At 40.5% G+C, this 21991-nt stretch overlaps 1 protein-coding gene across 3 annotated transcripts in view; it reads left to right on the forward strand.

The window, feature by feature from the left end:
* The window catches only part of EFEMP1 (EGF containing fibulin extracellular matrix protein 1), a 127797-nt gene that overhangs the window by 77291 nt on the left and 28515 nt on the right, over positions 1 to 21991 (forward strand). For 2 of the 3 annotated variants that reach the window (XM_030196207.1, XM_030196208.1), the window contains exon 5: positions 9619 to 9741. The exons of the other annotated variant lie outside the window; for it this stretch is intronic. In XM_030196207.1, coding sequence (XP_030052067.1) covers positions 9619 to 9741 — 123 coding nt within the window. The remainder of the gene's footprint in view (positions 1 to 9618; positions 9742 to 21991) is intronic. 3 annotated transcript variants of the gene reach the window in all.

Below are 21991 nucleotides of genomic sequence, written 5' to 3' on the forward strand. Positions count from 1 at the left end.
TAGCTTGCCAACATACTTTGGGGCCTCCTCCCAAATTTCTGCCCTAGGCCCCAGCGTGTCTCTCACCAGGCCCTCTGACCCTCACACCTGTGTTTATCCAATGGGAGTACACATTTTAAACTCATTTAAGGACAAAATTCATGTCTGATTCTCTGCACAATTTGCAAGATACGTTTGTGGACCTGAGCTGATGTACAAGTTAGAAAAACTTGCTCAACTTTTCCACAATGAAACTAAGCCATTATGACTTCCATGGCATCAATATAGCAAACACAGCAAAGGTGACACCAAAAAAAAGAATATTTAAAACATCCAAAGACTCAACACAAATCGTGTTTCGGCCACAACAGCCTGCCTCAGGAGTCTAAAAACTGTATATATATATATATATATATATATATATATATAACCTAAAAAATAATAATAATCAAAATGAATATATCATGACAGTGTAAGGATACATAAAGCATAAAAACAAAACTACAAAATATGTATAAGTGAATCAAAACGGTATTTTAAGTTAAAATAAATCATAAAGAGAATGTTTATGTCATCATTTAAAACATAGAAAAAAGGGGGGTTATACCATCATTCAGACCTATTTATTTATTTGTGGCATTTATATCCCATATTATCCCAGTAGAATACAAAGAGGCTCATTTTCAAAGCACTTAGACTTACAAAGTTCCATAGGTTACTATGGATATAAATCTAGCAGAAGAGGTAAATACACCTAAAGGAGAAGAGCCAATATGAACACAAAGTACTACTCATTAAGTGCATCACTCTGCACTTTCTTACATTGAATTTTAATTGCCAAATATTAGACCATTCTAACTTTTGCAGATCCTTTTTCATGTTTTCCACTCTCTCTGGGTTGTCCACATTGTTACAAATCTTGGTATCATGTACTTACTTCCTGTCTGTCTTTTTTTTAAGTTGCAGATAGTTGTTCTGGCTACAGGAAAAAAAGAAAAACAAGGCATGTAAATCACAAAAAAAGGGGCAAGAAATCCTCTCAACCAGTCTTTCTACAGTGCCCTGGACCTATGTGCATGTCAGAAGTCACTGTTTCCTTTTGTGCGTTGCAGAGGAATACTTAATGGCCTTATTACCATTCATTTTGATGCATTATGTGGCCATCCTGCTTATTTTCGAATGAGAAGGCCGGCCATCTTCCGACACAAATCGGGAGATGGCCGGCCATCTCCTAAACCCAGCCAAATCGGTATAATCGAAAGCAGATTTTGGCCGACTTCAACTGCTTTCCATCGCAGAGCCATCCAAACTTCAAGGGGGCGTGTTGGTAGGGTACAGAAGGGGGACAGGGGCATGGTTACAAGATGGCCGGCTTTGCCCGATAATGGGAAAAAGAAAGTCGACCCTGACGAGCATTTGGCTGACTTCACTTGGTCCCTTTTTGTTCACGACCAAGCCTCAAAAAGGTGCCCAAACTGACCAGATGACCACCGGAGGGAATCAGGGATGACCTCCTCTTACTCCCCCAGTGGTCACCAACCCCCTCCCACCCTAAAAAAAAATCATTTAAAAAACATTTTTTTGCCAGCCTCTATGCCAGCCTCAAATGTCATACCCAGCTCCCTGACAGCAGTATGCAGGTCCCTGGAGCAGTTTTTAGTGGGTGCAGTGCACTTCAGGCAGGTGGACCCAGGCCCATTCCCCCCCCCCCCCCACCTGTTACACTTGTGGTGGTAAATGGGAGCCCTCCAAAACCGCCAAAACCCACTGTACCCACATGTAGGTACCCCCCTTCATCCCTAAGGGCTATGGTAGTGGTGTACAATTGTGGGGAGTGGGTTTTGGGGGGATTTCAGGGGCTCAGCACACAAGGTAAGGGAGGTATGTACCTGGGAGCAATTTTTGAAGTCCACTGCAGTGCCCCCTAGGGTGCCCGGTTGGTGTCCTGGCATGTCAGGGGGACCAGTGCACTACAAATGCTGGCTCCTCCCATGACCAAATGCCTTGGATTTGGCCGGGTTTGAGATCGCCACCATTAGTTTCCATTATCGCTGAAAACCAATGCCGGCCATCTCTAAAGCCGGCCCAAATGTTGAGATTTGGCCCGCTCCAACTGTATTATCGAAACGAAAGATGGCCGGCCATCTTGTTTCGATAATATGGTCAGGACGCCGCTTTATGGGGCCGGCCTTGAAGATGGCCGCCCTTATAGATGGCCAGCCCCGTTCGACTATGGCCCTCCATGTGTACTACACAAGCGTACTGCCACACTCAACCCCTCTCTGCATTGTGTGGCTGTTAACCTGCAAATACCTCACTTAAGGCCCTGTTTACTAAGCAGCGTTATAGGCGCATTAATGTTTTTAACATGCATTAACCATGTATGCGCATTAACCATGTATGTGCCTGCAATATTCCTATAGGCGCCTACATGGTTAGCGCGTGTGCTAAGTGTAGGCACGCTAAAAACACTATCACACCTTAGTAAACAGGGCCCTTAGGGGGTCTTTTACTAAAGCTTAGGTCAAGTTATCTGCAGCAGGGCCCATTTTATTCCTATGGGCTCTGCTACAGATAACTCAAGCTAAGCTTTAGTAAAAGATCCCCTTAGTAACCATGTGCTTAGGCTCACATTAGGTTTCTACATTGACTCCAGAGTGATTATCTCTTAATAACAGAAGTTAAGGTAGAGCAAGTCCTCTCTGCTTTATGTCTGAGCTATCTGTTTGACTGCCTGATAAGAAACCTCAAATATCTGACCCAGAGATTTTTATCTGATAGCTGAATTGGACAACAACCATCCAGAAACAGTAACCCTGTCAAGCAAGTCAGCCTCAGGCCTAATAACGTTCAAAGATACATGTATGGAGGAGGACAGCATAAGACATAAATCACTGTTTAAGCTGTCAAAATAAGAAATATTAAAAAAATATTTGGACATTTGGGAAAAAAAGCAGGCAATGAGGACTAATTCAAACTGATGAGGGTTTATTTTTGATGAAACATTGAAGTCAAATTGTTTTCATTTGGCATGCAGAGGAATCCATCACTTTTTCCAATGCACCACCCAGAATCTGCCACTGGTAGTGTGTGAACATCCCCTGTGCTTTTCCAAACTGCAAGTTCAGATCAGATTTATAAACTAGAAATCACAAGTGTAAAGGAATTTGTTTATCCAGCCTGTAGCCCCAACCATGGGCAGATTGCCAAAATTACAGAATCCTTTCATGGCATGAACTGCTTCCAAGTTAAAATGAGTTATATTCTAGGAAACAAAATCAAAATCATTAAGTGAAAAAACAAATTGTCATTTACTTTGCTCCCATGCAGCATTCTGGTTAGCAATCTTCAGCAAAGCCAGATTCTTAACCAAACTGCACAAAATAAAGTGAAAAAGTTTTAGATGTTGCATAAGTGCTTTTTGAATATCAGTCTCTGACATTTTACATGTTTAATCTACGGATTATAGCAGTAGGAAAAAGGTTTAAAGGTCTTTAATCCCGAAAGGATCAACATATTTTAATAATGCAGTCAGAATTATAGATATCGTATTGGACACATCTGAATTCTTCATTTTATAGTTATGTAAAAGAAGAGCCTCATACTGAGGGATTACTATTAAGAGAAAGTAAATCCTACAAAGTTTACTTCTTTTGTTCTGAAAATAATTCCATAAGATCCTCTTAATATCTTAAAGCTGCCCATCTAGTTTTCTCCAAATAGATTTTACTTATCAATGGTTTCATACTCCTTTTGACTGCAGATGTTATTATGGCTATTTCCCTTCTGTTTGTTTTCCCTGAGATCAATTTGCAATTCTTTTATATGTGTTTTAAACACATTAGGATGGCATTCTCGTTGGGTAGTTTATGATGTTTATTAATACAGAAGCATTCCAAATTGACTGATATCTATCTTTCTGGGACTGGCTAATGTGGAAGAACTTTCAAAAACAAGATTGCATTTTCAAACAATCTAGCCACTCGGGAAAGTAAGTGGCTAGATCTTCATAAAGGAAAATATTCCACATCTCTGCAGCTAATTTTAGAGGCCTATTTACTAAAGTGCTGTAAACAGATGGTAACTGTATACAGTATTTCTATAACAAAAGTATACTGTAAACTCAAAAAGATACCTTCACCTTTCCAGGAATTATTTTGTGTGGGAGGAAAAGACTTCAGACACTCATGTCACTTAGGGAGCTTCAGTTCTCAAAAAAAAAGTGTACACAGAGCATAACTCAAGGCCATCACAAGTCTGAAAAAAATATAGAGCAGGCAGTAACATTTATACACCTGGTACATATGGAACTGTTCAGAATACTGAATAATTATGGCAAACGTAGCCCTGGATTTAACCGACACAAATCAAACAGGTGCCATGTAATCTTACACTAACCTTGAATGTCGAGATCTAAACTCTCGCTTTTAGATACATTAATTTGTGAACCTCCATAGTATAACATTGCATTATTCTACACAGTGATTTACATACTCATATCTGTATGGGTTCAAAACCTATCTCCTTCCTAAACTTTTTAATTTGTTTTTAAATTAAGCCCTTTAACAAAATAACTAAAGTAATTGACTACTCAATACTCGTCTTTTTAGACTGAGTTTCAAATCATAGTCAGCTCAGGGGCACGTTTTACTCCGACGTGGCACATATCTTGGCTGTAATAATCGTATGTCGGCAGGACGAGCAGCGGCTGTTATTAGGAGACATCCTTGAAAAAAAACGTTTTAAGCGAAACATGTGCAATGTTGGAGTAAAAAGTGTCCCTGAGCCGACTATGGTGGGCGGCCAGCAACATTTAATACTTAGGGGTACACCTTCCCATAGACTTGTCACAATTATATTCTCTCAATGTTAACCCTTTATTGGAGGATACCAGTTCCAGGTTGCATAGCTGGAGGGAATACCCTCTCTCCCTTTATTGTGGAGAATTTGTCTAATATGTTCTTGGCCCTGTGATGGTTATGTGTAGTTCAAATGCTACCAGTGTACTTGAGAGTAAAAGAGGAAAAATTTAACAAAATTACTGAAAATCTGTTTGTGGAGGGGGGTGTTGCCCTCAGCTCTCCCTCCAGACGGCTATATTGCCACGGAAGAGGGGGGGCCTGGGACTACTAAGCTTACATTATTTAACTATCAGTTCTGGTATGCGACATATAAATAATTGGTTTTGAAAAACAAAATATTTTACTTGCACGGCCTTAGAGTCTTGTGCAACTGACTGCCTTGCCAGAGGTGCCTAACCTTTACATGCATTATAGACCTCTGAGGGCTGTATAGCAATGGCTTTGTCGTTTCCATCACATAGATCTTACTACAACCTCATTATTGCCTTTGCGATATAACAAGGCCTTTCTGCAGGCACAGACTCCATGTTTTTTGATATCTGGGCCAACAAAGGCATGGGGCCCTTTTACTGAAGCCGCATGGGCACCTTTGTGTGCACATGCGTCAATTCAGTGTTACCGCCTGGCTGTGCGTCCGCTACGCACATTGGAAAATATATTTTATTTTCCGGCATGCAACAAAAACCAGGCAGTAATCGGCATTGTACGTGCGTTAATGATTACTGCCCGGTTAATGCGTGAGACCTTACCACTAAGTGAATTGGTGGTGGTAAAGTCTCAGACCCAAAATGGACACGCGCCAATTTTGATTTTGCCGCACGTCCATTTTCGGCAAAAAAAGGCCTTTTTTACAGGCGTGCTGAAAAATGGATCTGCACGTGTCCAAAACATGTGCCTACACTGGCGCAGCCCATTTTTCAGCGCACTTTAGTAAAAAGACACCATATTTCTTGCATCAGGTTCTGCAAGATGATGTCAAGCTTAAGGAGTTTGACTTTCTACGTGAGAGTTTCACCTGCCACGCCATGCAACTTTCTCTTATCTACAACTTCAACATTACTTGACTAGTCTGAATAAAGCTTCTCTCTTGGGGGTCACATATGAGACTTTGGATGAGGCATTAACCCTGGAATCCCAGTGCAAGGTGCGTTTGGTATTCCATCATCATCATTTAAAGGACTCTGCTTCGCCATCTCTCTTTCCTCAGTTGGAGAGGGCCTGGGCTGAAGACCTGGGCTAGTCCATTTTAGAGAGTTAAGGACCATGTTCCTTATTGGGAATTACAATATAAAATCAACTTTATTTTATTTTTGTTACATTTGTACCCCGCGCTTTCCCACTCATGGCAGGCTCAATGTGGCTTACATATTGTATACAAGTACTTATTTGTACCTGGGGCAATGGAGGGTTAAGTGACTTGCCCAGAGTCACAAGAGATGCCTGTGCCTGAAGTGGGAATCAAACTCAGTTCCTCAGGACCAAAGTCCACCACCCTAACCACTAGGACACTCCTCCACTTTAGACCTTACTATTCTCCTAAATGTGCTTGCTTAATGGAAATCTGTTCCTCCTCAGTCTGCCTTAAATGTGGTCAGTTGAATGTCTCATCGGGTCATGTGCTGTGGCAGTGCCCTTCTGTACAATCCCTTTGGCAATGAGTTATGGCTTTTATCTCCAGAATGTGGTCCCTTTCAATCCCGGTGAAGCCAAGTCTTCAATTTGTGTTGTTCCTGCTGCGGATCCATGCCGGCAAGGTGCTCGCAGTTTTCTCTGCTGGGCAACCCTGATGGTATTGAAGGTACTCCTTTCTTCCTGGCTTTTGGAGACCACCCCCTTGGAGCAATCATGGCGAGCAGCTATGATACATGTTGTTACTATGGAGCGGCCTGGACTGACCAGTGGGATTTCAGTTTCAGGCTACTCGGGAAACATTTTGGTCTACTTTGACTTCTCCTGCAAAAAGCAGGACTCTGAACTATTATTGGAGTTTGATTGCTTTTTTTTTCCCTCAGGGGAGCGAGAATGGGGGTGGGAGATGTGACGGGGTGGGATTAGTATTCTTGGAATGGAATAACAACAAAAACGTTAACACCCCTGTTTACAACGCCGCACAGCAATGCCGACATAGCCCATTTAAAGTGAATGGGTTGTGTCGGCATTACCGCACTGGCAGCCCCTAGTGCGGCTTTGTAAACAGGGGCCTAAGTGGTGTTATTTGCATTACTTCTCCCTTGCTGTGCATTTCTTGAAAGCACTTTGCTTGTTTTACCATTGTTTTGTTTGTTTCTTCTGTTCACACACTTAATAAAAGAAATGATTTACACACAAACCATAATAGCACTAAATTTCTATATTCAAAAATTATTAAACAAAAAAAGTAGTACAAAAAGATTTAAAACCACAGAATACATAAATAATAAAATCACAATTCTACAGGTATAATAAAAATAAATCTGGATTTCTGAGGATCCTACCTACCAGCTACTTTTGACCTTGATTGACCACTGTTGAAAACAGGGTGCTGTGCTTGATGAATCTTTGATCTGATATATTATGACAGCTCTTGTGTTCTTAGCTCTTAGATTTAGCCAGGCCAAATGTGCCTGGCTAGGTTTGCAGTTACATACAGTAGATTCTGGTTAATTGGGACACCGATTAATTTGGGCCGTCGTTTATTTGGTCCAAACCCAGGAGAACAAAAACAAAATCACAATTAAAAGGGGGAATATTTTTCCTTATTTGGGACACCGTGCCTTTTAATTGGACCAATCGCATCCACAGAATGTCACTGATGCATCACTTTCCCATTAAGTATAAAGGGGCAGCTGCATTTGTGTACACATGCTACTGTGTCCCACCTGTGGCATGTGCATTTAAAATGCCTAGGAAAGATTTAATACTCACAAAATTGGTTTGCTTGAACAATTGAAAAAACAACCCCCAAACAACAATCAATGCCAACTGGCAGAGATTACTGGAGTGGCAAATTAATACTGTTTTCAATGAGTACATGTTTTTATCTGTACTTTGCAGCAGGGGCGTATCTGGAATCCGGCGGTAGGGGGGGCCAGAGCCAGAGAGGGGGGGCACATTTTTGCCTCCCTCCCTCCCCCGCCCCCCCCGCCGCCGCCGCCGCCGCCGCCTCCTCTCTCCACCCCCTCCCCGCCGTCAACCCTCCCCCGCTGCTTACTTTTGCTGGCGCCGAGGTCCGACCCGCAATCGCCGTTTTTCGTCTTCCTCCGTGGCCATGCTTCCAGGAAGTAACGCTGCAGTGCTGATTCGTTGAATCCAGTTCGACGTCTGACGTCAGACGCCGAACTGGATTCAACGAATCAGCACTGCAGCGTTACTTCCTGGAAGCATGGCCACGGAGGAAGACGAAAAACGGCGATTGCGGGTCGGACCTCGGCGCCAGCAAAAGTAAGCAGCGGGGGAGGGTTGACGGCGGGGAGGGGGCCAGGGCGACATCTGCGGGGGCCCAGGCCCCTGTGGCCCCACGCAGATACGCCCCTGCTTTGCAGCTTTTGGTTTTTAATTATCTGGGTTGTGTTCAACTTTTGTGTTTGCTAGGTTGTGTTTCAGAATAAATGAAAAATTTTCTTTTACCTCGTGCTTGCATTTTTCATGATAACCTGACCACTTCATTTATTTGGGGCAGCTGCTTAACTAGGTCAAAGTATAGGAGTCCCAATGTGTCCCAATTAACCGGAATCTACTTTATAGGCTGTTAGCACTGAAAATCCATACTAACTCACCATGAGAACATCTCTGGTCCATCTTTTTCCCATCTCACCATGGGAACACATCTGACCCCATTCTTTTTCTGACTAGCTAAAGGGCCCTTTTACAGAGCTGTGGTAAGCCCAACATAGGCTTACAGCTCGCTCTTCCGGGACTACCACTGGCCCCACGCAGCCACCGGCAGAAGTCCTGCCCCGAGTGCGTGCTACTTCTGGATAAAAAAAAAGCCCCAGAAATGGCTTGCACGGCAGTAACATGGCATCATTAGCCATCGCCATGTGCTGCCCGGTTACTGTCGGGTTAGCACGGGAGTCCTTATCACCACTTCAGTGGGTGGTGCTGTGCTCCTTGCCACATGACCATGCAGTAAGGGTTCTCTTACTGCATAGAGATGTGTGTCTGGGGGCTTTTTACCCACTGCGGTAAAACAGGCCCTAGCACATGGGGAAAAATGGCCCCTGCCGCCAGCGCAGGGCCCTTTTTCCTGCAGCTTGGTAAAAGGACCTCTAAATTTGTGTGTCTTGCAGCTTTATGTGCATAAAATAAGCTTGGGGAGGGGGGTAGTTAAAAGGCTAGTTTATCCTATTTGGTCTCAAAGTTTAAAAACAGAATAAGATGGTTCAAAAATTGTGGTGTTATTTCATACAGAAAAAAAGAAAAGGGTTTGTTCCAGCTACATTTCCTTGTTTTCTAGAAGCATAAAAATGTTAATAGTCCCAAAATTGCTCTAATAGGGATTTATGAGGTTTGCATCAGAACAATGCTTTCCTCTAATGTGTTCAGGTCTTATCTTCTGGCAAATGGGGTGGAAAAAAAGAAGCTAACATTTCTGTTTACGGTACTAAAAATTCTTCCCATAGCAGGAAAACATCATTCATGGGATTTAGGTTATTTTAAGAAAATCTATGACTTCTGATTTCTTTCCATTGAAGTATAGCTTATATATGAATAATGTGCTGGAATTAGAAAACAATGCAGAGAAAATGTAAATACTTCAATTGAATCTGATATTTTCCCCTTGTGTTTTTTTGTAAAGATATAGATGAATGTGCAACTGGAAACAATGATTGTAGGTCTGATCAAGTATGCATCAATTTAAGAGGATCTTACAGATGCCAATGTCTTCAGGGCTATCAGAAACGAGGAGAACATTGTATTGGTAAGTATTTCAATTAGTTAATCTACAGAGGATACTATAGGGGTTATTATAGAAGCCCTATTTTCAATTTCTGTGTGGAAAAAACAACATTTACATGTGTATATTGCATGTATTTCAGCCACTATTTACATATGGCAAAACCCATACAACACAGATTTTCTAGGGGGTGTGGTTTGGGCAGGGCCTGGACAGGACTAAAATCTATACTTGTATTCCCCATTTCACAAAGGAAATGCACGTATTGGGGAAAGAGTTCCACGTTGGTCTTTACACCCGCTTAATGGTAAGAATAGATTGGAAAAAAGTGCTGGTTTTTGGTCAAGGCTTTAGATTGGATTAATGGAGTCATTCTGCTCATGTAGTTTTTCTTCACCTCCAACATGAAACCACATTAAAGTTGTGGTCTCTTTATTTAATTGGTGACAGTTACATGTGTAGGTTTGTAAAATGGGACATCTACATCTAGAAATTGTGAGACCACCTCTTCGACATCTAAGTGCTGACATATCTATATGTCAGCACTGAGAGAGAGAGAGAGAGAGTTCTTCTTTGAAAACTGGCCAATGGTACATGAGTACAAAAGTACCTACTTAGCTGCTTAATGCTATTGATTGCATAGGGTTGAAATATTAAAGTGTTTGTGCTCCATTGTGAATGCTCAAAATGCCTCAGAAATCAGAGTGTAAGGGGTCCTTTTACTAAACTACGGTAAAAGGGGGCTTGCACTAACTTCACTGCGTGTTTTTTATGCCAAGTGTATGTGTAGTTTATGGAACAGCTAGCACTTATGCATGTCAACAATTAGCATTTACGTGTGTAAATGTGTAAGTGCTAGATGTTATTCTATAAAGAACATAGCACCAAAGTAGCTTAGGCGTGAATTCTATATATGGAGCTGAAAAAGCGCTATTCTATAAGTCGCACTTAAAGTTTGGTGCGGTTTATAGAATAGCGCTTACGCCCGGAAATTGTGGCTAACTTTAGGCACTGCTGTTTGCACCAACTGAAATGTGATGTGAATGTATGCACCTAAATTAGGCACATATCCCTGTTATGCTATAAGAATACACATAAATGCTAGGACCACCCCAATTCTGCCCTTGACCTTTCCATTTCTATGCCCCTTTTTCCTACTTGTGCATAAAATGTAGGCACATTGATTCCAATTAAATCTAATTAGTACCAATAATTGCTTGTTAAAAAGCCAATTGACACTAATTGGCTCATTATTCAATTAAATTGCATGCACAAATTGGGTACACACCCAAATTTGCATGCTTAAGTTTTGGCGACTTTTAAAGAATTAGGGGTTAGTGCATAACTGCGAGGGAGTGTACACATGGGTAGAATATAGAATACTATCAGTTGTGTACATTCCATGGCACTCTTAGGCATGCCAACACACCAGCTATTGACCTGTCATAAGTGGACACACATAAGTGACATTATAGAATTGGTGCTAATCATGTCCCATTGTGGCACCTACATCTTGGTGCCGGGTTATAGTCTTGCCCCTTCTACCCTTATGTTTAATGGGATAAGTGGCATGGTATTTATTGTACAGAGACTATTGAATCAAGTATAAAAGTCCATACCTTCCAGAATGAAGTTCTTTAACTAACATGGAACCTATGATTATATACTTGCTGCAGTAGCAGAAGCAAAGGAATTAAAGAGGACAGGGAGGGAGAGAGAGAGAGAGAGAAAGAAAGAAGAGAAGGAGACAGGAGGAGACGCTTTAGCAATCACTACTTCAGAGAAAGCCTTACAAGTAATGCAGAGTCAGGATTTCTAGGCAATCTCTCTGCTGGTGTTTTCTGTGATAGAAATCTTCAACAGGTATAGACCAAGCACCCTGGTTAATATGAGCTTTGTAAAGTTCTTGAGATCATTACATTTCCTGGTCTTTGTGTCTTTTCCATCCAGTTGGCTGTAGCAGTCAGAATGGAGAAAATTATAGCACTTAACCAAAACCATCAAATACATTAAACACTGACTCCAGTACTGTAAGTACACTACTTGAGAGAAGGCAATGACAGACCAAGAGAAGAGCAGAAGAAAAGTTCATGGCATCATGGAAACAGAATCCATCTTGGCACTCAGATGAGCTAGATACCATGGAACAGTTGCATGACAAGGTAGCAAATCAGTAGTTTACTATGCCAAAACAAAATCCAGAATTCACAAAGCCCCTATCCTGAAACAAGGAGGTTATCCTTGGATGCTCATTCTGCTTGTTAGAAGTTGGGTGTGGACCTATTGGACAGGGAAAGGGCAGGTGACCTTGGGCCCATTCTCCTGTTGAAGGGCAGATAAGGGTGGAATATATATCACAAGTCAGTCCCTCTAGGTCAGCAGTCTGGGTCAGAAATTCAGCAGAATATACACTGGTGTACTATTTTCAATTTGCAAATTACATGAATGATTCACCATGGGCTTCTAATCAGTAACTTTACTGAAAGGTTCTAGTTTAGACCATTCTTGTCATTCTAATTAACATCCTATTGCAAATTTGCCTTCTTTTTACTAAGATCAGATCACTGAAACAGTTGTAGATGTACAACTTCAATATTATCTCTGGCAACTTCAGGTACTTGATCCAATGCAATGTGGGTTTGACCCAGATACAGTACTGAATCAGTTTTGTTAGCATTTCTAACTGACTTATGAAATAACTTGGATAAAGGAAGACATGGGTTGGTCATGCAGCTGGATTTATTTGCAGCATTTGACCTGGTCAACCATGATATCTTACTCTATAGATTGTCTGAACTTGGGGTTACTGATAAGGCTGTAGCTTGTTCTGAAGGTTTCCTGAAGCACAGACCTCCACAGGTTTCCTGGGATAGAAAACTTTCAAAATCTTGGATTATGTCTCAGAGAGTCCCACAGGATTCCCCTCTCTTGCCTATATTATTCAAAAACTTTTTTAGTACATTGCGCAGCATGTTACACCCTTTTGTGATCTCCTGTTACTCATATGCGGATGATATTTCAGTTCTTTTTCCTGTAGAGTATTCCTTAGAAAATATTTTTGACTTTATAAATTCAGTTTTTGAACAAATTCATGAATGGATGCTAGCAAATAGATTGCAAATTAATCCAGAGAAAATCAATGTTCTAAAGGTAAGAGAAAAAGAAGGAGATAGAACAAAAATAACTCTTAAGATTAGCTAATTTTGAAGTCTCGATTCGTTCAAATTTTAAAATCCTGGGAGTTATTGTGGACTGCAGTTTAACTATGGAAAAACAGATAAAAGGAGTCATCAAGAAACCTTTTGCAAACTTGAAATTGATATACATGATTAAAACCATTTCTTGATCCACCACATTTGCAATTAATTTTACAGGCTATCATCTTAGCCCAACTGGACTATTGTAACATCACTTTGTTAGGTTTACTTGCTTCCTTTATAATATCGGCACTTCCTTGACTATAACAAACTATAATTATAAATTCTCAAGGGTACTAATTTGAACCTTAAATTTACTTAAAGGGGAAAAAGATCTCAGGACTTAAATTTCGCTGTTGCCAGCTTGTAGCCTATCTGCTGCTTTTATCAGTTGATTTCTTTGTCACAGATCTTTAAAAACCCTTTGATATATATTCTAAATGTATCCATTTTTTACATTATATTTTCTTTTACTAAAAAGTTCGTATAAGCAACTGGAGGAAAACTTGATTTGCTTTGTTCCCTACAGTTTTTATAGACCACCAAACCTGACAGAGCTAGCCCTTGAAAAAGCAGAGACAAAACAGATGCGCTCTTTCAGGCTTGGTGGTCAATAAAAACTGTTCTGACATTATCTCAAAGCTCATTTGTTTTGCTAGTACTTGATAGGCAAGTAGGCTGGTTTTCTTATTTTTAAATAGTTATCTGTTATCAATGAAATATGTATTTTGTGGGACTTTCTGCCCAATTTTTTTAATTATCAAATGCCTTGAGTTCTAATTATGGTTATGTGGAACACAAATGGCCAGATTAGATTAGAACTTTTACAACTAATATACACCCCTTTTGTACAACTTAATCCAAAGTGCAGTTCTAAACCAGGAATAATGTTGCCCAATCTCAACTTTTCTGATCCCCCCCCCCCCCCCCCCCTGCCACTGTACAGACTGGGTTTTGATATGATATCTATCTTTACCAGTTCCTGACTGTAGCTCCTGATTTGTCTGTGTCTACGTAGCAGAGATACCTTATCCTGGCTCCTGGTCAGTAAAATTCCCAACCAAAATTCAGCGCTCTTGCACAACTTTAATCCGGGATGTATTTCTAATGGCCATAAGATAACCTCTTCCAGCTTGTCTGTCTTTCTCCTAGCACAGACTTCCTGCCCAGGCATTTTAATCTGCTCGGTGGATGTTTCACTATAGCTTCTAATCAGGTCCTTTCACAGCAAACATACTGCACTGCAGTGAGCCTCCCAAAACACTGACAACTCCTTAATATCTTAATAAAATCTGTATTAACATTCTTTCCATCAAGCTCCGTCCTACTCCACTTCAAGTCTGACAACTAAGCCCCCAGCATCCACCTTTATGTGTTCCTCCTGTCTGTCCAGCTGCTGCTTCTACAAATGTTGGCTTTTGTCTGATTCTAGCAGCTCTTCAAATTGGTTATAGGTGCTTAATTGCCTTCATCTGAGTTCTATATTCCAGCTACTTCCTCACTGCATTTCCCTATCTGCCCTTCCCCAATATGAGCTCACTTCCTGCCAGTTTTAGACTCTCCCGGACTACATTTTCCAGCCTTACCATGAGCTCGCTTCCTTTCTGAATTTTCATATGCTCTCTTAAGCTCCTTCTACCTGTAAATTGCTGTATAATTAGTGACAAGCTGTAAGGCACATCACAATGTGTATAGTTCTACTTGTATGTGCATACTTTATTGTACTCTGTCTTGATCTTTGGAAACATGAGCTATAAATTAACCCCCTGATATCCAGTCTGTGGTGGTCAGCAGTTTTAAAGCCACTGACCATCACGGTCTGAACCTAACCTAGATTTACCAGGGTTATGTCTGGGCACTACTGGCGTTAAATATTCAGGTCTGCCACTGACCCATAGGTTATGTGGGTGTCAGTCATTATTCAGTGTTGGCACCTGCATAAATAAGTGGGCAAAGATAGGACTGCTTGTTATGTCCAGTTAGCTATGAGGCACTTGCACTGAATATGGCTTGTGCTCCCAAATGTAACTATCAAAGTAGTTAGATAATCCGGATCATGTGATCAAGTAGATCTAAATGCATCCAAAAGGGTCTGTGAAACATCCAGTTCTCCTGATTGATCAGCTTCCAGAGTTCAAGAAACAGATGTAGGAGTATAAAAAGCTCTAGTCACTCTGGGGATCTTTTACTAAAGATTACCTCAAATTATCTGCAGCAGGGCCCATAGGAAAAAAAATTGAACCTGCTGCAGATAACTTGAGCTAAGCTTTAGTAAAAGACCCCTTCTATGTAGAGAATTCAATGCAATACCCAGTATCTTTACCATATATTCTCTTAACATTGCATTACAAGATAAGCACACAATCCTAGGAAAATTAAGAAACTGTAAGTTTTTACTCCTGGACAAATTTTCCATTCCCTCTAAATTTTTCTGTATAGACAAATTATCTTTTACAACAGGAGATTAAAAAGATTCCAATTTAGAGATTTTAAGATTAAAAGCATCCAACTACTTTTTTTTTGTTTAATTATCTTGGCAGTGTGCTCCAATGAAACTACAGATAGCTTGGCAACTTGCTCAGTAGAAGTTTTACAATATTGGGTCAAAATTTTGCTCAAATTATCAATAGCAAGCCACAGGAACTCCAGGTTTCTCAATCATATACACAGACATAGGCTTAGTTGATGGTTCTACAATCTGCCCACCAAACTGACCAAAGATCCCCAACTTTAATGATGTCAGTTTACCAGAACCAATAGGACCCAAAATCAGGGTTGGCCCATCCGTACCAAGACTTCTAAACAGGCTCTAGTCTGTAACCCATTTTTCTCCTCTCCACACTCTATGAACACCAAAGCAGTAGGGCACAGGGATTTTCTGTGCTCCTCAGGGAATAGAGATATTACTGAGACCTGGGAAGATTCTGCCTCACCTCCTATTGGCTCTTCTTCCTGCAGCCACCCATCTGGAGCCTCTATTGAGCCTGGGTCATGGCAAACAAATCAGTTCATTGGACCAGTCACTGGTTCAATAGAAGGAGGACCCACTACTGCCCAGGATTGTCCCTTCCTCTTACCCAAAACAAGGCAAAAATAAGGTAAGAATTCTGAGGCTCAAACAGCCATCAGGTCCGTGGCCATCTTGCTGGGGGACCATAGACAATTATTAAATTGACTTGAGGAAAATCCACTGCTTATTTCTGGGATAAGCAGCATAAAATGTATTGAAATTTTTCAGGTTCTTGCCAAATATTTGTGACCTGGATTAGCCACTGTTGGAAACAGGATGCTGGGTTTGATAGACCTTTGGCCTGTCCCAGTGTGGCAATACTTATGTGCTTACACTGCACCCTAGAAAAAGTATATTTTTGTATTATTTATTCAACAGTAACTCTTTGAATGAAAACAATATGTAAAGTCTTTATTTACTGTCTTTGAACAGCAATAAGTTCAACTAAACATTTCCTATCACCATTGAGAAATTTTGCCCATTCTTCCATACAGAACTGTTTCAATTCTGTGGCAGTTGAAAAGTCATATTTGAAAAGTCTAAAAGGGGCCCTCCTTTATGCCTGTTTTATAAAGACTTTCTGAAAAAATAAAGACCTCTTCCAGAGTGTGAGATATCTACTATATAAACAAAGGAATGCTCTTCCAAAAATATGCATCAGATTGCATAAACTGTAATTGCAAACTTGGCACAACTTCAAAGCACAAGATCTATTTGAGACCTCAGAAACAGGAAGAATTTTCTGAAGTATACTTGCTGAGCTGAGTTCAACTCTCAAACTACTTATTGTACCCTCCCAATATCAATTATACCAATCAGTAAGCTTATCATAAATTTATTTACATGTATTTTTAATGCAATTATAATAGCCTCTTAGATATCTAATGTACTTATCTCATAGTCTCAGTGCCATCCTTGTAAGTTGCACCAAAATTGAGTTTGTCATGCATTTCATGACTGCTTCAGATGATAATCAATTGCATATGCAAGGAAAGACAATGCCACCAGCACATGTTCACTGCCACTAGCATATATTCCAGCATTGCCTACTTCAAAGTCACCACCATCAACCTCTTCATTTATAAGTCAAACTGATTAAAACTTTTAACCTGCCAGCACCGGGTTAAAATTGAACCAGTGATCCCTGGCTGTAGTCTCACAGTACTATCACCAAGGGGTCAAGCGGTCGTAAATGGCCAAAATAACCGCAAGGCCTACCACTAGTGGTCACTGGTGTTTTTTTTAGCCCAGTACCAACAAGAACATGAGCTGCTGAAGATTGCTTCTGTCTCAGAACCCCCCTAGACACCAATGATTCCAAGAGGTAGGCCCAGAAGGGTCTATGGGAGGATGAAAGTCTTGCGGAGGGGCTCAATGGAGAGGGGGGTCTCTACAGGAGGGGATGTTTAGGTTGAGCTCTTTGGGGAAGGGGAGGAGGAAGCAAGAGTGCTCCAGCTCTTTTAAGAATGCTCCCCACGAGCATCAGGCTGTGAGCTCGCAGTCTGATGTTCATAGGCAGCTTTGAGTTGGAATAACACAACTTGCAGAGTTCACCACAAGCTGCATTATTTGATTTACATAATAATGAGGTGTTTTGTATGCATTTACATGCTTTGCATCTCATTATTATGTTTCCCATGGTAACCTAAACTAACACACATTATAGTAATATAACTTGCATTATGGTAATAAAATAAATATTGCCTTTAATGCAAGTTAAGGGGCAAATAATATGCATTATAGCATTAATTCACCTTTGTAAGTACCCCCCCTTAATTTGCTACTAACCTCCCCCCAGCAAAAGCATTTGTATTTCAGTCAAACTTTCAAGGACTCTTGGAGTAGTCCACAAAGCAAACAATCCAGTCATAGCATTTTTAGCGCATGCTAAAAATTAGTGTGCGGTAAATGCTAAGATGCCCATTATATTCCTACGGGTGTCTTAGTGTTTAGCGCATACAAATTTTTAGCATGTGCTAAAAATGTTAGCACACCTTTGTAAAAGACCCCCTAAGGAGCTGATGACTGTAGGATACTATTCATCTTTCTTACAACACCCCACCCTCCTTTAGAAGACCCCCTTGGGGTTGTCAGGAAAAGACCTGACTTGTAAAGCTGCCACACAAACCAAGCACTAAGTTCTATGATGAGTTTTAAAGGTGCAGCTACCCAGTGTTTTCACTTTTTCTAATATACTGTTCTGTCAGGTACCCAATTCCATCACAACATATAATTTTGACATCCTTATATTCCACAAAATACGTTTCAAGTGCCCTTTGCAGATTACAGCATTACTATACAAATGCTGTTTAACCCATAGCCAACTTATACAATTACCCGCTATGGGGGTAATTATATAAAAGGGCACCAACATTTAGCTGCCAAGAATGCACATAAATGACCAGCATACGGAATTTATGTGCATTATGTGTTCATATATTCACATAAGTGACAATATTCCAGTTACACACTATTCAATAAAATGGCACGTAAGTGTGATGGTACATACTTTGGTGGTACATGTGAAGGTGTTCACATTTCTTTATTTTAAAAATGTATAATCCACACTATCTTTCAATTCTAGGCAGTTAACAATTAAAACATACACAATAAAACACAGCAACACACAGGAAAACAATAAACTAAGATGGTAACACATTAGACTAAAACATTCCACAATTCAAATACATGTAAATTAGTTTAACAGCAGTATATATACAGCAGTATGGTAAAGCTTCAATAATTACTTAATTGGAGGAAAAGGTTACATAAATAAATGTGCCTTCAATTGTTTTATAAATTGAATTGCTGAAACACTTTTACATAGCTCTATTGTTAGTACATTCCATAACACAGCGCCTTCAACATAAAATGTGGAGTGTGATATTCATTTAGTCTAATGTGGTGGAAGGAAGGTACATTGAGCAAATGTCTATCTGCAGAGTGCAGGGAGCATACAGGCCAATAAATCCTTAGTGAATTAGCAGTAGCTAAAGGTGCCTTATTCAATGCCTTATGAATTAAGGACAACATGCTCGGAGTCCGCTAGGGGTTGTGGCATCCATTATGAGGCCGAACCAGTGACAGGCAGGAGGAGAATATTTTCACCAAACTGGCTATGTTGTGCGATATAGCTGCTTAGCAGCTAGCCGCTAACTGTGGACATTTAGCGGCAATGAATATCCAGGGGTTTTTTAACCACTGAAAAGTTAACCGGTTAAGCCAATACTCAGTGCTAACCAATTACTCTTTTAGTGGTTAAAAATAGGCCTACCTTAATCCTTCCAGTGGACAACCAGAGCACTGGTGGTAACCATTGACATTTTGAACCTGATGACAGCAGGGGCAAGAGCAACTGGAGATCACTAGTCACCAAGGATTTGAAAAGGTAGGCCCAGAGAAGTCTGTGGAGGGTGGGGGGCATTTGTGGAAAGGGAGCCATCAGTACAGGGTTGAGGGGACATGAGGGAGGGAGGGAGGAATGTGATGGGGGATCTTCAGAGCAGGGGGTATTGATGAGGGGCTTGGAGGAAGGAGTAATTCAGCCATTACTGTCTGCCCCCACTAAGATTTGGCCCAGAAGATCAAGCCAAAGGTTAGCGACCCGATACACCCAAGCAGTGTGACTGACACTGCTTGTGAAATTGATCACAAGCAACTTTAATCATGTACCACAGAATAACTAGCCTGAGGTAATGAGCACAGGTTAGTCACTCCAATGAGAAATTAAGGTGCAGTAAAGGCCCATGTTTTAATGCACCTTAATGACCTTGACAAAGTACCTCATGATAGATTCATGAGGCAATTAGAAAGCCATGGGATAGGAGGTAATGTCCTATTGTAGATTTAAAACTGGTTAAAAGTGAGAAAACAGAGAGTAGGATTAAATGGTTACCCAGGGTTCTGTGCTGGGACCTCTGCTTTTCAACATTTATAAATAATCTAGAGATGGGAATAGGTAGTGAGGTAATTACATTTGCTGATGATACAAAGTTATTCAAAGTTATTAAATCGCAAGAGGATTGTGAAAAATTGTAAGAGAATATTACGAGACTGGGAAACTGGGCATCAAAATGGCAGATGACTTTTAATGTGAGCAAGTGCAAAGTTATGCGTGCAGGAAAGAGGAACCCAAACCATAGTTATGTGATGCAAGGTTCCACATTAGGAGTCACCACCCAGGAAAAGGATCTAGGTGTCATCGATGATGATACGTTGAAACCCTCTGCTCAGTGTGCAGTGGTGGCTAAGAAAGAAAATAGAATGTTGGGAATTATTAGAAAGGAATGGAAAACAAAAATGAGAATGTTATAATGCCTTTGTATCGCTCCATGGTGTGACCACACCTCAAATACTGTGTGCAGTTCTGGTCACCACATCTCAAAAAAAGATATAGCAGAATTAGAACAGGTACAGAGAAGGGCAACGAAACTGCTAAAGGGGACGGGATGACTTCCCTATGAGGAAAAACTAAAGCAGCTACTGCTCTTCAGCTTGGAGAAGAGACGGCTAAAGGGAGATTGATTCATTGATTTGTATTTATTTATTTTAGAAATGTATACACTGCCTATCACTTAAGCAGTTTACAAGGAGGGCAAATGAAAGCCTAGAACAAAAATAATAGTTATGTAGGTCCCAGCCAGTATTCAGTGTCGGTGCCTGTACAGCTAAGCAGCCAAATTTAGGACAGCTTTTGAGCCAACACTGAATATAGCCAGCACCCAAATAACTGCGGGCTCCTCCCCAACACTACCCCTGTACTGCCCCTGACCTGCCCATTTTAAATGTGGCCAGTCAGAGCCGATATTCAGCGGCACTTCCTGGCTAAGTGCAACTGAATATTGACGGTTGTCAACACCAAGCAATTTAATCAGGCAGGAGCTTCTCTTGCCCACTTAAATTGCTTTGAATATCGGAATCTATGAGTATAAATCACAACTCTGCCCACCCTCATCCAAACTTTGCCTCTGAACACACCCACACATAGGTCATATAAACATACACACCTTCCTGTTACCATGGATACTTTTACACCTTTATAAAATTACCTCCATCATGCATAGTTCGAATGTTTAATTTATGCCTGCTGAACTAAATCAATAGGGCTGTCATGGTCATTAAACTATATGGATAGCAACGCTGAAGATATGGATTAAGTTATATGCCAACGAGAGTACCAGCTCAGTATCAGTTCCCATTTCATTTCCGATTCTTGTATCCCGCTAAATCCAAAACTGAAAGCAAAGTGGGTTACCGAAACACTTAGCTCAGAACTAATAAACAGATTTACAAATATTTCAGAAACAAGTGAGCCTTAAGAGAACGTGTAAAAAGATAAGAACTCATGCGCCTAAGATATATTGGAATATTATTCCATAATTTTGCAGCAGAGTAGCTAAATATACTGTCATGATATTGTTTAATCCTACTGGCAGAAGGAAATCCCAGATCCAAAAGATAATTTGATTGACTCAATGATCGAATATTCAGAAAATGAATTAAAGCTATGTGATCTAGTGGGCAATATCTGTAGATAATCTTATATATAAGACATGCCATTTTAAATTCTACTTTGGCCTTTGCAGGCAACCAATGTAATTCCTTCAAACATGGAGACACATGGTCAAATTTTTTACAACAATAGATCAGCCTTGCAGCACAATTTTGCAGGAGCTATAGACGTGACCAGGACATTTGAGAAATACTCGAATATAATGAACTACGGTAGTCCAGTTGTGCAGAATTATCGCCTGAACCAGCTTTCTAAATTAATAAGGAAAATATTTTCTAATAGCTCTAAGTTGCCATAGCTTACAAAATGTCCTTCTGCTCAATACTTTTACTTGTGTTTCCATTGTAAGTTTATAATCTAGAATAAATCCTAAAACTGTAGATTACATTTCAAATTTTATGTAGCATTCAGTTTCAAAAGATTCTGAGAAGCCCACTGCTGTGTTTGACTAATACAATCAAGAATTAAAAAGTCTCTGTCCTGTTCAGAAAATGATAATGGTACCAAAATAAATATATCGTCAGCATACGAACAAACATAAAATAAGGATGACTG

Source organism: Microcaecilia unicolor, chromosome 3, assembly GCF_901765095.1.
Source record: "Microcaecilia unicolor chromosome 3, aMicUni1.1, whole genome shotgun sequence".
Taxonomy (NCBI): Eukaryota; Metazoa; Chordata; class Amphibia; order Gymnophiona; family Siphonopidae; genus Microcaecilia; species Microcaecilia unicolor.